This window comes from Juglans regia, chromosome 1 (assembly GCF_001411555.2).
Source record: "Juglans regia cultivar Chandler chromosome 1, Walnut 2.0, whole genome shotgun sequence".
In the NCBI taxonomy this organism is placed as follows: Eukaryota; Viridiplantae; Streptophyta; class Magnoliopsida; order Fagales; family Juglandaceae; genus Juglans; species Juglans regia.
Genome location: NC_049901.1, coordinates 11,548,218 through 11,565,718, shown reverse-complemented (window position 1 = coordinate 11,565,718; position 17,501 = coordinate 11,548,218). Strand labels below are relative to the sequence as shown.

The 17,501-nt window shown below is 34.7% G+C and overlaps 1 protein-coding gene across 2 annotated transcripts; it reads right to left on the bottom strand.

The window, feature by feature from the left end:
* Nucleotides 1-3,305: 3,305 nt before the first annotated feature.
* Nucleotides 3,306-13,686, bottom strand: LOC108996362 (histone deacetylase 14). Of its 2 annotated transcripts, none has more exons than XM_018972223.1 (9): nucleotides 13,581-13,686; nucleotides 12,229-12,503; nucleotides 10,921-10,995; nucleotides 9,853-9,954; nucleotides 8,101-8,172; nucleotides 6,097-6,153; nucleotides 5,576-5,827; nucleotides 4,524-4,705; nucleotides 3,306-3,784 (listed from the first exon to the last, which is right to left on the bottom strand). In XM_018972223.1, the coding sequence occupies exons 1-9, from the start codon at nucleotides 13,618-13,620 to the stop codon at nucleotides 3,484-3,486; spliced, it is 1,356 nt and encodes a 451-aa protein (XP_018827768.1). In that variant the 5' UTR covers nucleotides 13,621-13,686; the 3' UTR covers nucleotides 3,306-3,483. The 2 variants fall into 2 exon arrangements, with proteins under 2 accessions (XP_018827768.1, XP_018827769.1); XM_018972224.2 differs by lacking the exon at nucleotides 13,581-13,686 and adding an exon at nucleotides 13,407-13,529.
* Between the last annotated feature and the right edge of the window lie 3,815 nt (nucleotides 13,687-17,501).

Here is a 17,501-nt window from a genome sequence, read left to right as displayed (position 1 = left end):
GCTTGACTGTAAAAGGCAATGGGATGGCCCTACTGTAATAAGACTGCACCCACTACCCTTCCCAATGCGTCGCATTCTATATAAAATAGGAGGGAAAAGTTGGGTAGGGCCAACACAGGAGGATTCATCACTGCCTCTTTCAACTATATGAATGTCAATTTTATCCCTGGATTCCATTGAAATCTATCCTTCCTTAGTAGGTCTGCCAAAGGGGCAGCAATACCCCTATACCCTTTGATAAATCGATGGTAATAACCCGTCAGGCCCAAAAAATCCCTCAATTACTTGATGTTAGAGGGTCTTGGCCATTCAGCCATAACTTTTAGTTTATTGGGATCAACCTTGACACCTTGGGCCGATATGAAGTGCCCTAAGTATGCCACTTATGGGCTTTCAAAACTGTATTTGGACCTCTTTACAAACAACTGGTGCCTTCTTAGAGTCTCCAAAGTCACTACTAGATGTTGTAGGTGTTCTTCCTCTATTTTGTTGTAAACTAATATGTCATCAAAAAATACAAGGATAAATTTCCTTAAATAATATTTAAAAACAACATCCATTCAACTTTGGAAGGTAGAATGAGCATTGGTCTAGCCAAAGGGCATGAATAAAAAACTCATAATGGCTTTCGTGAGTGCGAAATGCTATTTTAGGAATGTCTTCAGGCCTGACTCTGACCTGGTGGATACCCAAACCGTAAATCCAGCTTTGAAAAAATTGTGGCCCCACATAATTCATCTAAAAGTTCCTCCACCACGAGTATATGGTACTTGTCCTTAATAGTAACATTGTTAAGGGTTTGGTAGTCCACACAAAGCCTCCACAACCCATCAACCTTCCTTACCAACAGGACAGGTGAGGAATAAGCGCTTTCACTTGGTTGGATAATCCTTGAGGCCAATAATCTTTTACTATCTTTTCCATCTCATATTTTTTGGAAAAAAAAAAGAAGAAGATAAAAGTATAGCCTAATTGAGATAGGTTTAGTTTCAAGATGTAATATAATTGAGTGATCATGTGATCTGTGAGGTGGAAACGTTTTGGGGTCAGAAGAAACTGATGGAGAAGGTGTTGTATGTTTGCAAGTGGAAGCTGTTCATTTTCTGCCTTGGTCCTCTCCAACAGATGCAAAACTACTCCATTGTTTTCCAGACTGTTGTTGTTCGGTACTCTTCCTTCCTTAATTAATTTGGAATTAGTCAAACCCTTGAGGGTCACCTTTTGTCCTTCTAAAGCAAACTGCATGGTCAGTTCTTGAAAATTCCATAAGATAGAGCCTATGGTCTGTAACCAAGCAACTCCTAACACCATGTCACAACCAACTAAGCTTAAAATATAAGCTTTTGGTTCAATGTGTATGCCCTAAATGAACAGAGGCACTTTTGGAACCCATCCCTCATTGCTTACTGAATCTCCATTGGCCACTTTTACCTGCACCTTCACATCCCCTTCTATGGGTAGCAAGGCCTTCCTCAACACCTCGGGGTCTAGAAAATTATGTGTATTGTCTATGTCAACCAGTACTACAACCCAACAATTCCCAATCATGGCCTTAATTTGCATGGTTCTGGGATTCACTGAGCCAATGATGCATGCAGTAATATTTCAGGATTTCCCTTGAAACTTCCTATATCCACCAATATGCTCTCAAACTCATTCTCCTTTTCTTTTTCCTTATTCGGAGTTTCATTCACATGGGCCTCATAGATTTCTTCAGGTATAACTTGGGTTTTTGACATTTGTGGCCCGAATCCACTTGGATTCACAATAGTAACATAGACCTTTTCCCCTTCTATCTCGCATTTGATGTTGGTTAATTTTCTGGACTGGTAGGGTTCTTTGTGGTTGTTTGGGAAGGTCAGGTGGTCTAGTGGGGGGTTTAAGTAATCCAGGCTCAGGGGTGAGGTTGAAGAATTTGGGACATTATTTTGTAAGGTTAACTGTTTCTTCCTAGATCTTGGCTAGGCTGTATGCAGTGAGTAGGTTATGTGGATTAAACATGCGCATGGGGAGGCGAATGTGATCACGAATTCTGCTAAGGAAAAAGCTCAATTTGCAATTCTCAGACAGTCCCCATAACTGGTTGGAAAAGTTTTCAAACTGTGACTTATATTCTTCTACCGATCCTATTTGTTTCAACCTAGTTAGTGTTTCCATTAGGTCATCATAACAACTAGGACCAAAATGAATGAGTAAGGCCTTTACAAAAGAATCTCAATCACCTAACACTCCAAATTCATCAAGGTTCTAAAACCATGTGAGTGCTTTCCTTTCCATGTGAAAGGAAGTCAGTCGTAGTCTATGCTGGGGTAGGGTATTATGGAAGGAGAAAAACTGTGATACCTTATACAGCCACCCGTTAGGGTCTTCTCTATTGAAAGTTGGAAAATCCAGTCTGACTGAACAGGTCAATACATCACCAGAAGATACTAAGGATAGCTCAGGGTGAGACTGATTACCTGATGAAGATTCCGTATGGGTCTGCTGATTATTTTTTCTTTGCAACTCCAAGGTCAACGCGGCCATCTATAGGTGCACTGCCTCAAACTATTGTCACACGACTGTCATTTCAAATTCCAGGGACTTATATTGGGTTTCTTTATGTTTGAATTGAAATTCGGTGGATTTCTTAAGGGAATTCAATCCCTCTAGTAACTATGTAATACGAGCACCTTCAACCATTAGGATTGTGAACCCAATGTAATGGGGAATCAAAGGCTCTAGATACCACTTGTAACAACTGTGTACCAATTAAGAACATATAGACTCACTTCGAGGGTGAGGAACCTCCAAAATCTGAGAGAAAGAATAACTTTTCATTAACAATTTGCATAAAAGAAAACAGCTCTGTCATGAGCAACAAATATATGACGTCTCTAACAAACTTCAAGTAAAATGACTACTAAGCCCTCGTACAACAACCAATAGAAGATTACTTAATAATTCGCTTATTACAATTATTATAAGAATGTAGCCTTCTAGAACTTCAAGTCTTCTTCTCATCCCTTAAATGCGCTGACACAATCTACACCATTCCTCATCAACAGCCTTCCTGATCCCACGTCCACTTCATCTGCCAAACCCTAACATTAGACAAAACACTTCACTCCTTTACTGCCTCTTCAGCCCGATGTGTAAAATAATGTTGCCTGCATTATATTTTCAAGTAGGGCAGGCCCCCACAAAAGCATTTAATGTTGTGTCTACCTCTCTCAGTATTAGACTATCCAATTCGTTCAAGAAATTAGAATGACATTTTCCAAGGACGAGATACTTCGGTAACTTGTGCTTTAAGCTGTCAATCATATATTTGAAAATGCAATAAAAGAAATTTTTCTTCTTCAATATTTGTATACCAATTTACAGAGTTGGAAGTGAGACATTGTTATGGGAATATCGGATATAGACAACTTCCAAATGTACATGGACCTAGGTGAACAACTTAAAAAGTAGTTAATACATATCATACAGGTTTGGACATCCTCACAAGGAATGTATATGTTTCACCCTCTGAATCGCTTGCTTAACCTTGGTTGATGGTTCCTCATACAAAATGGCAGGGTTGTCAAACTCAGACGCCAAGCTCTGCTCCCCAAGAAAAGCGCGGAATGAATCTGCCACCGAGTATGAAAGTGACTTGAGGTTGTATCCTCCTTCCAAGAAACACACACAGCGACCCCCACATAGATCTTTAGCAAGGAGTTTGATTTTGGATGCAAGCATGTAGTATGTTCCTGTGGTGAACTGCAGACTGGCCAGTGGATCCAATACATGACCATCATACCTAACAAGTTCAGTTGCAAGATATGCAAGTGTCAAATCCCAATTTCAATTCTGGTGAATCTCTAAAATGTCTATCCAGAGCTAAGCCTAAGCTTCATTTCTCCCACCAGCAAAGTCAAGAAAAGGAGAAAAAGGCGAGCCATATTTTGAAAACTGAACTACTTAGTGCATTTGCCTCAGATGTGTTCATTGTCATTGAGAAAGAAAAATTAAAAGTTAAATTGCAAATTCAACACAGCCATACAACTTCGAATCAGATGGCATAGGATAAAAAGTATACTTAACTTTGTTAAACACATTGTAAAATTACTTTCCAGAAATTTCATTATCCATTGTTATTTTTTATTTAAGTGCAGTGGTTAGAATTATTTTCCTTCAACCTCTTTAATAATTAGATAGGTTAGAAGTTGGGGTATGAACAGTGGTTACTAACAGACGTTAATTCAATGAATCAATCCACCATCCTCCCTTCTTTACGAAGGTTCTAGCTCCACCTATAGCCTCCTTTTGGGATTTCTCCCGTATTAATGGGTCAACATGCACAACAGTTTATTTTAGATTCAATGAAATAGAAAACGAAATAATTTAGAAATTCCTTCATACTGACATGACATCTACAACTCAACAAGAGACAGTTAAATATTGAAAAAAAAAAAGGATGGTGGATTGATTAGGTCTTTGAGCAAACATTGTTTTTCATGAGAAGCATGCATTTCTTTCAAAAGAAATAGGATTCTCACCCAGCAGAGACAAGAATTATGTCTGGTTTAAACCTTTGAGCACAAGGTGCAATGACTTCATCAAACACAGTTGTCATGGCAATGTCACCTGAGCCTCCTGGTAGAGGCAGATTTAGTGTTGTTCCTTCACCATCTCCGCGGCCTACCTCATCAATTTTACCAGTACCAGGGTAGCTTCCGTCCTGTATTAAACAAGACCAAAATTGGACTAGATTGGTTGGTGAGAAATGAACTTTCAAGATGTTAGCCATCCAACGGAAATAGTAATTATTAAATAACTGAAAACAGAACATCTATTATGCAGTCTTATTCGGATCTGGATAGTATAATAGAACAGAAACGTACAGCAGAAAAGTATTTTGAAGATGGAATATTTTGGAGTCAAGAAGAAGTTAGCATGATCCTTTTCACCACAGTCACTCAAAGATGCATATTATTTAGACTCTTATATATGCATAGCTACATATGTACCATTATCAAGGGTTGATCCAGATATATAGAACCTTCCAACAAGATAGTACCTTCTCAACTCTCTCAAAATAGAATCTATCTAAACACATATGACATGGTTCCTTACTTTGACACGGTACAAATATCATTCCTATTTTGGTAAGTTCCAGGCTATATATATCTAAATGGATACTTTTATGTACTTTTTCTTGCCGATACTAAGAGGCAGCCAAATTTTGGCATTCATTTTTTCATATTAGGCATGGAAAGATATACCATGGAGAATTCTTCACAAGAAGTTGTCTTTCACAATGGAATCTGGAATTTTAAGTGTTTACATAATCTTCTTCTGTTAAAAGAAATGATTCATTGAAATAATGACTTCAAACAATGGCCACTCTATGGACACATACAAATATATTTAAGTCCTATCTAAGAGTCTTTAGACACTGCAACTGATGAAATTTCATAATTGGTGAGAAATATGAAGCTGCTCAAAGATTAAGCAATTAAGAAGTATCAAAGATTAAGCAATTAAGAAGTTTGGGACCAAATGGCAGGGCAAAACATAAAAAACAGTTCAAGGCCAAATTATTGCTTACTTGGTGAGTTGAAAGGAAAAATATATCTGGATCATCATAAAAAGCATCATTTGTCCCATTCCCATGGTGAACGTCAAAATCAATGATAAACACACGCTTTAACCCATGTGCACGTTGGGCATAACGAGCTGCAATGGCCACATTTCCAAAAACACAAAACCCCATAGGCCCCAACGGAATAGCATGATGTCCTGGAGGTCTTATCAAAGCAAAGCCCACAGGTGGATCCCGGCGGTTCTTTGATGCAGCAACCTGAAATAAGAAATATAAAAATTGGAAACATCGCTAGAACTAAACTGTCCAACAATCTAGAAGAACTTAAAACTAGAAACTACTTCCACAATCAATTAAACTCCAGTGCAAGTATAAACATTTGAAGGAGCAAACATTAAGATTCCATCCCCTTCTCCTAAACCACATTGCATTGAAGCAAAAAGAAATGCTTAGTTTCAGCAGAGCGCATAAAATTTTAAATATAATCAGTATCATTAAGAGACTGACGTGCCAGGTCGAGACATCACCACTGAATCAACTAAGGCAATTCCTGCTCCAGCTGCAACTAATGACTCGTGAAAAGTCTGCACCAACAATTTCATCATAAGAAAGAGTGGAATGAGCAACATATTGCTTGCAAATGGATGCATCAATATTCAACTCAAACATACACGAAACAGTTATCAATAAAATCACAAACCATTGATATCAGAATTTTCAAATTCATGGAAAGAATATGGACAAAACGGAGATGCTTAAAACTGAATATGTTATCAGAACTTGCTTCCAACAGCAGCATTTTTTTTTTTTATCTGAATATGTTATCATTGGGAAATGCTTAAAACTGAGCATACTAATAAGAAAACCTCGAATCACACAAAAAGCAAGTATACATCATAAAGTAGATTACTTCCAACCCTTGAAATAAAAATTGCAGACCTGCCTCCCAAATATTGTGAGACACTCTTTTCAATGTGTTAATTCTACAGAAAATTATTACACTTGTAAATCTACTGATCTAATGTAATCCTCGCTGTTTCAGCTCCCTTTGAGATTGGAGTGCATGCTTCTTTAAGGGGAAAAAATCACTGGTATTTGATGTTGAAGTACCTTTGTTTTTATTTTTGTTTTTGATGATGGGGAACCTCTCCAAGGCAAGGCCCTTCGGACCCACCCCTGCAGAGTAAACCCCGATCCCGTGCACCGCACCCTTGGAAGTCTCCCTACACAGAACTGGTTAAATTGGTGGCTTTTCACCGGGGGGTGTGACCCCAAAGGATTGTTTGCACCTATGAGGTGTTGAACCTTAGACCTTGAAGGGAGTGATTCCCCAAGACCAAGGCCTTCACCACTTGGGCCAACCCCTTGGGGTTATGTTGAAGTAACTTAGTAAAAAAGCTTTGCGGCATTAGTGTTCTAGGTTTCTCCACACGAGAGAACTCTCTCTCTCTCTACTGTAACAAAGATACAATTACATATTGGGAAAGCACGAGTTTTTTTATCCCAATGATTTCAAGGGGCCATGACAAAAGCCACTCAAGAGTTAGTTGCTAGAGCATGACTGCAATACAATTGTAAGTTAATATTTCAATAAAATTTAGGGATTTTGAATCAGCTTATGAAGTTTGATTGTCAAACCACATGGCAGTACAGTTTTAACTCATTTTCTTTTTAATATCTTCACCAGTTTTTTTTTTTCTATTTCCCAACATAAATCTAATATATTCTATTCAAACCATTCACTTTTCTAGGGATTGATCATAAAGTTTAACTCAATTCATACTGAAAAAAGTAGTAAAGTTCATCAATTTAACCACATCCTCTTTGAGCTCCATTATATTTTTAACTGCAGATACATTTTCTAGATAGAGAATGCTTGGATCAGCTTTTCTAGGTTAAGAAGAAACATCATTGAATTTTAAAATGAACAGATGCCTAATTTATTGACTTGTGATTCATGTGTAATAGGAATGATGAGTTTGTTGATCATCTTTTACATCATTGCAAGATTGTTTGTGCCTTGTGGAGTGACATCTTCAGTCAGGTTGATTTGGTTTGGGTCTTGCCAAGAAGAAATTGTGGACCTATTTAATCCTAGAGAAGGTTAGGTGGAAGCCCACAGATTGCAACAATATGGGAGATGGTTTCTATTTGCCTCATTTGGTGTATTTAGAAAGAAATGAATCATAAATCTTTGAGGACTGCGAACAGACATTGGAAGAGCTCAAAACTTTCTTTTTCAATACTGTCTTCTATGGACAGTCTCAAAAGGCTTTAATGGGTTAAAATTTCATGGTTTCTTATATCTTTTCTCCTTCAAGATAGGCATCTCTCTTGTACGCACCCAGTGCACTTGGTTAAACCTTTAGCATTTTCTAACGAAAATTTCTTGCTGATCAAAAAAGTTGGATCTGTTCAGGATACCATCAATTAATGATGACTTGCAACTTCTAGAACGGATATCTCTAAATAACCCCAGGCTCAAGATAGAAAAGAAAAAACATCCAAAGTAATCCAAAGTATTCACTTACAGTGGCAGTTGCATATGTTGGTCCAGAACCATCAATGAATATAATACCCTGTTGAGAAGCCTGATCCATAGCCTATAAACACACACCAAGAAAATAATATAGAACTTTAGGAAAGGAATTTTTCCTGATTGATATCAGGTTCTTCTATGTACCATATGAGCATATGATATTTACAGAGCACCAGCTTAACATAACAATATGTACTGTATAGGGAATGTGGAAGAAACAATGGAGCATGGGCTTTGTGGAAGTCAGATATTTGAAACCTAGAAAAGTCAATAATAGAAGGAGCACCAAAAACTTTACGACTCAATGTTAAGGATACTCAAAAAGTCACTTCTATAATATGGTTAATGTCTTCAAGAGATGATACATACAGAGTATCCAACCACTCTAGGAGAAAATATTTTCTCTTAGGTAGGTATCTCTCTTCCTCCAGGAGTCTCCCACCATATTGCTTGACACTTCTTAATAGTCCAAGATACCATAGAGAATAGTAGGTCTTTGCAACAGTCATATCTAACTTCTCATCTTTCTCTAATTCTATGGGCAATGTTCTTCCCAATCTCCTCATTCTGCCAAGTGGTTACCTTTCTTTCTATATCTGTATTCTAAGCTTTATGAATTATTAATGCAACTCAGTATATAACGACCATTACTTTCTACCATCCCCTCATCTCCATTTTTATATTTATGAAACTCACATCTTAGAAGTGGCTTTCAATCTAGACTCGTGAACCTATCAATTAACACATCATCCACAAATAACCTAACTTAAAGGAATGTATCTAAATCAAGTAAGCTCATTTATGACCGACAGAATCACATGTTGTCAGGCAGATTCTCTCTAGGCTTTCCTGTGACCATGAGAAGCATTACTACTATATGAACCAGTCAAAAGATATGAAGATTCAATACTAGATCTTGGTGGGAACCTATTGGCATTCAAAATGCTTGTGATTACTGCACTAGTTTTTAGACTAGTTACTACATTCAGTTTTAGTAAGTCCCAACTCTCAAGCTCGCCATCAACATATGGCATCCTTCCTCCATTCTTTGGACTGAATGCCAATTCAAGAGAGTTATTGCTTTGCTTAGCTAATTATCAAGAATAAATCCAATGTATCCTTTATTTGAACAATATTTCATCACTTTGCTTCTAAAGGACAAAATAAAGGTTCTGAAATGTAACTGTACAAAACTTTTAGGAAAAAAAAAAGAACTTTCATGAAGTCTAAGGCCTCGTTTGTTTTCACAACTCCTCTCAACTCATCTCATTTCATCTAATCATTACAACTTTCCTAAATTTCCACACAAAATAAAATAAACAATTCAACTTTTTCAAATCCTAAAACAAAAATAATATTAAAAAAATATATTCTAAGAATATTTTATTCAACTTTTAATTTTAATCTCAATTCATCTCATCTCATCTGTGAAAACAAACGAGGCCTAAAAGTTGGAAATACATACAAAAAAGTATATGAAGGATCACTGTATACTTCTCATGTACCCGGGTGCAGTTCTTATGCTTTTTAATAAAGTTTAACTATTCATCAAAATAGAAGATACAGAAAGAACACTAGAAGCTAGACAGTAAAGATAAAAAAAAAAAAAAAAAGGGCAAAAAACATATGGCATCATATCCTTCCTTTCCTTGAATCCATATAAAATTAGGCTGTTTTTTGACACATTATAGTCTGATACAAGGAACAGAACCGGAAAAACTAAGATATCAAACTTTGATGCTACCTTTTCAAGGCCTGACACATAGGCTCTGGCATGAACACTTGCAATATCATCTACTGAAGCCGGCTTGAAACTCTGAAGTTCAATAATCTCTGAGCCACGGAACTGGGTTATACAAAAAAACACGATTAAGCATATACAAACAAGAAATTGTCTTATCCATAATATCATTATAATTATAATTTGTTTTCCATAAACAAAAATAGAAAAGATTGAGCTTTTCTCCAGTCTAACAGGATACAGAATGGGAGACGTCCTCACCTACCCATTTACACTCACTCCTTTCTGAAGATAAGATTCGACCATGTCTTTGGAATTCATCTTTAGTTGGGTTTTGTGCATAGAAAGAGTGAAAATATAGCAATCTTTTCAGGGCAATTGAGTTGTGAAGGCAAGAAAAACTTGAGAAATATATGGAAGAGACGAAAAAACGTAGGCAATATATAAAAGAGAGGAAAGTACGTTCTTATAGACAGTGTGGTGATAAGTCGCATAGGTGAAGCTAAAAAGGGTTGTAAACACATATCTATAGAACGCCTTGACAATCCACAAAATCTGAGTTGCACGCATGCCACTCTGAATTTAAAATCATAATCTCCTTGTATGTACAGGCTAATTAATTATAGAGATGATAATTGAAGGTTGGAGGCCGTGGTTCCGTCATTGACCATCAACACCATCTTGTTATCAGTTTTTATTTTATAGGTAAAAGAAATTTTTATCAATAAAATGAATAAATAAGGGTAACCCAAGTATACGGTACTTGTATAAGAGAAAAACACCTAATCAAGAGCAAGAAATAGATGCAAGAAAATCATAAAAGCTTAGCCCATTAAAATCTATAGCAACTGCCAAGAGAAATAAAGCCTATAATTGGGCCAACAGCTTCTCAGTGCTCTCATTTAATCTGCATCTATACTCTTGCTTATGGAGTTTGTTATTCAAACTTGTTAAAGCCTACGAATACTGAAGAAAAATAATTCAGGCATGAAATTCAAAAATAACTAGGGAATCATCAAAGTCCACACAGTTTATGAGGCCTAGCAGTTGCAGGGACTCTAAAATAAATACCTTCGGAGTCATCTCCATCTTCTCAAGGGCATTAACAATAGCAGGAACTCTAAAATGAGATTCTGGATGTGATTCCTGTTAGCAGTTATACACCCAGAGTACAATTAGAGGTATATACTCAGCTTCAAACAAATAAGTAACACCATGACTGATAATAATAATAATAGGTAATAGGATCGGTATGCTAAAAACAAAACTGAAGATGAAATTACTTATTTTAATTATAAATTGAAGTGATTGAGCTTGAGAACCAGTTGCATCAAAAGATCTCTTTCCTCTTATGTTCCTTTGTATGCTCAAGAAAAAAAGAACTGGAATTTCTTATTACTAATTGAAGCGAGCTCGAAATCTACATGAAATAAATATATCCTCCTCTCTTCTTTTCTTCACTCCATCCATTTCCTCTGAAAGTACAAACATGCATATGAAACTTTTTGTAATTGAATACTTTCAACACTGATGCTATTTGAAAGAGCTTTCAACAAGGCGTGAAGACTCCATAATCTACACAATCTGATCTACGAATATAATCCTAGTTCAGGTCCTCTTTCACACGAAAATGGATAAGTAACCTCAACTAGTTTGTAGTGAAAAGCCTCCATGATTTAATCATTATTTTTCATTCGCTAGAAGTAGAACCCTGAGTATCATGTTCCAGCCCTCTCGGCAAAGCAGGAAAAAGAAGTCATATCAATGGTGCTTAGCAGGAAGTACTCTTTCTTGGCCACTCGATCAGCAAGGCGATGAAGGATCAAAGAGGCGATCAGGTAATTTTTGGACCAAGAAAGGCCTATGGAACTTCTGAAATGACGAAATAATCATCCGATTTCCCAGAGTGGTTGATATTAGATACTTCAATAATAGAGCACTTAAGCAACATTTCAAATTTTAGACAAAGTGCATGAGTAATCTTCTGGAATTAGTCTGCAGGAGGAACAGAGAGCAGTATTTTTCCTATTTGAAAAATTTTACATACAAACTATAACTTAACTTTAATGATTTCAGAAGCTAAATAGCTTTTTAAGAGAGTTAGTAGTCCAAAGAATATGGGCAAATAATGATGACAATAATTAACAAGTGAGGCTGATTAGTGAGGTCTTAAAAAACTTCCTACAATGAATGATCAGCCATTCCATTTGTGCTTTCAGAAAGTAGGGGATGTGAATCTATGCTTTCTATCTTTCAATCGGATACCAATTGCTTGGATATATTTGAAATCCTTGAGATAACTTGCAGAATAGGGATCATATATTCTGCTTGTATGATATTATTCAGCATATTAGGGTTTGATACAAAACAGCTACACACCTGGTTATGACCCATGGCAGGAGCTACAGCATAAATCAGCCTTGCATCACTGATCTTTTCATTAGATAGAATATACGGATCCTTCCCTATGCCATTTGAACAAGTAATGGAAGCTCCAATACTTCTTAAAAATCTCCTTCCACTTCTCAAATTCTTTGGGAAAAATTGATCCTCCACAAATTTTCCATCCGCATCAATTCTAAAATGACTCTTCCACTTGTATAAATGATGCCGCACCAAAAACATGTTCCCTGGCACATGCACAATTCCTTGATCTGGAAAAAAATAAAGGTTAGACAATTGTGGGATATTACAACATTATCATATGCATTAATCAAGACTGTTTTATTTTTTTCTTTTTCGGTAAGTACTAATCAAGAGAATTCCAAAAGGTAAATCTAGCAAAAAAGCGTGAGGATATGCCATATCCACATTAAAGTACAGAGAAATTAGTTTGGGAACCATAATATCTGTAAACCTCTTCCCTAGATCATGTACTCAACAAGAAAATTAACAGCACAAATCTGTGCCATAGGCTATCAATATATTTTTTTTCCCAGCTCATTGTACAACTATTCAGTTGCTAACTAAGCCAGGCTCAAATTTAGGTTTCATGCCAACCCTGAGCATTTACTTGAGTGGACAAGTGAACAGTGAAGGTGGTGATCATGAAACATGGCGCCATATCTTTCTCTAACCACCAAAAGAAAACAGTTCAAAGAAGTCAGAATCTGAAAACATTACAAACAATATAAATCCTGTAATTAGATTGGACCATGGATTGCACATATTCCTCAACTAGTCTTAGGTAGAAATGGAAGTGCTCAGACTAGTAATTTGAAATTGGCATCAGGGTAGTCACAGTTCATCAATCTTTTACAGAGTCGTAATTCTTCCAATTTTTGTATATTAATGAGACACAAAAGAGAAGTAATAAAATCTAATCCAAACAATTTCATAACTGCGCCACTTCTTCCTAGCTAGGTGTTTCCTTTTATATACGTCCTGTGTACTTAGACAGTGTTCTTTTAATACTAGTAAAATTCTTACATATAAAAAAAAATAACTGCAATACTTGAACTAACTTCTGCCATTTAAAGCTAGGCTTAGATAAAAGTTATCAATTTTGGATTAAGATTTGCATCATTGTCCAACGTACAAGACTAAATCACAAGAACCTGTCAAGAAAACTAATCTAGTATCCTGCATCACATTTGCACCAGAGCCCACTGTTCGTTGTCCTGCACTATACTCTATGATTTCTTCTCCTAAAAAGCTGTATGACCATAAATCCGGAACACCAAACTATTCAAGTATTCAAAGACACCCTAATGGGGGGTGGGGGTGTTTACCGGCAGAAGATGGAGAACAAGGGAATGCTTGGAGCTGCATAGGGACGAATGAGCAACGAACGATAGAAATTTAGCTATTCAGTTCTAGCTTTTATTTTTAAAAGAAATCATTTTATGTGGACTGGAAATAATTTTCCGCTCGATCCATTTTTGCAGTATAATACATTTAAATGAAAAATATATTTGTGACATAATTTCAATGGTCAAACCTTTTTCACAGTGTCAACATCTCATCTAAAGATTATTGACGCTCGATTTCGATGTTGAGATAAATAAGTTAAGTTGAGATAAAAAAAAAATTATAAATAATAATAAAATTATTTAAATTAAGATGTTTTAAGAGATTTTAAAAAATGAGAGAATATGATTTTTTTTTAATATTTTTTTCAACTATATGGTATTTGTTTTGTTTTCTTATACATGTTTTTTAATAACCTTATGCTTTTTTAATTTATTTTTAATTTTATTTCTGTTTTATTTTTATGTTTAGTTTTTTATTACTCTTACTTCATTTTTTGAGGTTTTTAATGTGTTTTTTTTTTTTTTTTTCAAAATGATTTAGGACTTTAAATGGTCTTTTAATTTTTAATTTTTCTTTAAAAGTGCACGTCCATCCTCACGTGACATATATATGGATATATGTATATGAATATTTTAAGAGAAATAATATATGCAATCCTAATATATAGGGGTATAACCTGTTCGATTCAGCCTAATTTTAGACATATTTTAGAATCAGGCCAGTATACACCAATTTTGAAATTTAAAGAATCGATATCGTACCAATTACACTCATAAATCGGTACTTTCGATTTTATCGATTTCGGCTTAGTTTTTTCGGTATATTATATATATATATATATAGTATATATTATATGTTATATATATTATAGTATATAATAATATAGTGATAATATATTTTAGTATATTATAATATATATTATAATTGTATTATAGACTATAGTGATATATTATAGTATATTATAATATATAGTGATATTGTATTAGCATAACTACTAATACTATAGACTATAGTGATAATATATAGTTATTTATATATGATTTCAAATTTTAATTAGTAATTTAGCACATAATACAATATTATTTTATATATAATTATATATATTAGATATCAAAATTATATATAACATAAAATTTATATAAAAAATATTTTATAGAATAAAAAAAAATTAAAAATATATATATTTATATGAACCGGTTCAGTGATAGAAAAGGAAAAATTGAAACCAGACCGACTTCGACCGGTTTTGAACCAGTACCGAATCGAACCAATTTAGAACCGGACCAAACTCATCGGTTCGGTTCATTCCGGTTTGCCAGTTCACCGGTTTTTTTCATCCCTACTAATATATTCATTTGAAAAAAAGTGAATAAATATAAGATTTACTTGAAATTTTTTTTTAATAATGGACCCCTTTTTTTTACAAGGAATGTGCAGGAATTAGTATTGTATCAAGCATTACTCATTTCTACAATATATATTATCTCAATTTTTTTTGTAAACAATAAAAAGAATTGATTATGCAATTAAGTATTAAACATATTTAAAACATAAACCTAACGATTAAAACAAAACTTTTACAAACCCAAAAACCATTTTTGAACAAGATATGTTCAAAGGCTTGGTTTGGATAGAGAAATGTTTCCATCTCATCTTAATATTTAAATATCATAAATATAAAACAATTTTCAATTTTAAATCTTTAACTTTTTTATCTAATTATTACTTAATTATTAAAGCTTTCTCAAAATTTCAAGTAAAACACAAAAAACAATTCAACTTTTTCAAATTTCAATACAAAATTTTATTAAAAATTATATTCTAATAATATTTTAATTTTATAATATTTTTATTTAATAGTTTCTCTTCCCTTTCTCAAAATCTCATAAAATATTTTAACTCAAATAATTTTTAATTCATCTCATCTCAACTCAAATATTTCATTCTTATTCACAAATTATCTCAACTCATCTCATCTTATCTTAACTCACTATCCAAACTAGGCTAATGGTATGGACCCCCTATTGGCCTGCATTAAAGTCCATAGACTATCGTTAGAGATTATCATCACGATGTGTTAAGAATATATAATATAAATAATTAAATATACATATTCCTATCAATTTCATTTTTGGGATAAGTGGTGATTTCACTTGATATCAAAGCAAAAGTCCTGAAATCGAATCCTAAATCAATACTCTACTTTATTTAATTAAATATTTCACGTGTTAGGTCCACTCATTGATGGAGAGTATGACTCACACATAAAGAGGAATGTTAAAAATATATAATACAAATGATTAAATTTACAACTTATCGTCAACTTAAACTTTTGAAATAAGTGATGATTTCTGGCTAGTGGTTTAGCCAGAAAGAGAAATAATATATACAAGCTTCAAATGCATAAGTCTGGCGCAAGCTTTTTTATAAAAAAAATAGACCCTACCATAAAAAAATGTAAAAAAAATTTACTATTTTTTTTATAGGACCTATATTTTTACAAAAAACTTGTATAAGGCTTGTACATTTAAGATTTGTACCTTGCATTAATTGGGCACAAAATGGTGCCTTTGATAAAGATTGCAATATTGTGGGACACGTGCATGCTAAAATTGGCTAGATGTGCATACATAAGAGAAAAACAAAGGAAAAATACCCCAATATCTTATGGTGTCGGAGGAAGGTGGCCGAGAAGGGAATTAAAAGGGATGACTCCTCCCCCTTGGTGCTAGCAAACTGGATCCTCTCTTATATAAGAGGTGCATCATGGGAGGAACATGCTTACAGGTTCAAATAGGGAATTTGGGTGCTGGACCGAATACAAGAAAGTGTTTGCTTACAAGTTTCCATGATTCCATCCGCTCCAGATCAACATATTTGATTTTTTTTTTGTTCAATACGTAGTTTTTTTTTTTTTTCCTGTCTACGTACTTGCCTCGTAGACTTGTGCACAAGCCATGGACAATTTGCAAATTGTTCTTACACAAGGTTGGAACATATATAGTTACATGCCAAAAGCTTGTTGGTTCTTCAGTTTATATTTTGCGCTTTGGGAAATGAGAAAACCAGCATATTTATCAACCCATGGACACATAGTAGAGAGAGAGAGAGAGAGAGAACTCAAGTTTTTGGACGATTATATGGGGCCTGAAAACAAGAATGGTCAATTATCCAATACACAAATAAAATGACAAGATCAGAAGAAATCGCAAATATCTTCTGCATCCAACAGGTCTGATGACCTTTTATCGCTGCAGGCTTCACTGGAAACTCTTTCAGGCCTCGTGCATTGAATAGCTAAAAGGCCACCACTCATCTTAAACAGCATTAGTCTACATACATGCTGCTTACCATTTTTTTAAGCCTGCATTCTTGTTTTCTTGTTCTCAATGGAAAGAAAAAGAAAGATCTTGGTATTGAATTGGGCTTTAAATATTGCATGGAGGATCTGATTTCGAATTTTCTTTTTTGGGTTCTTAATATGAGTTTAGAAGTACTGGCATTGTACGTACGTACTCTACTAGTTTCAAATGTCCAATGCCATGCATGATCCATTAATTTCAGATTTTAAAAAAAATGAATATATTGAGATTTCAGGAACATCACATGATCACGTGATCATATTCATCGGACATCGATCGAATTGTCATTTCAAGATTGTAGATAATAGTCAATATTAAACAATAAATAAATCCTCATCTCTGTGATCTTGGTATAAGGACTAGTCAATTTACTTGTGATTTAGGGAATCCTCTAACCCAAGTCATGTCAGTAAGGCCATAGAGTTAATTAACTAATAATTAGCACCGTCATGGCTGGTGAAGACGATCTTAAATTAATACATCTTTTCCTAATCCAAATCCGACCGGCCTTGATGAACATGTTATACATCAAGAGGT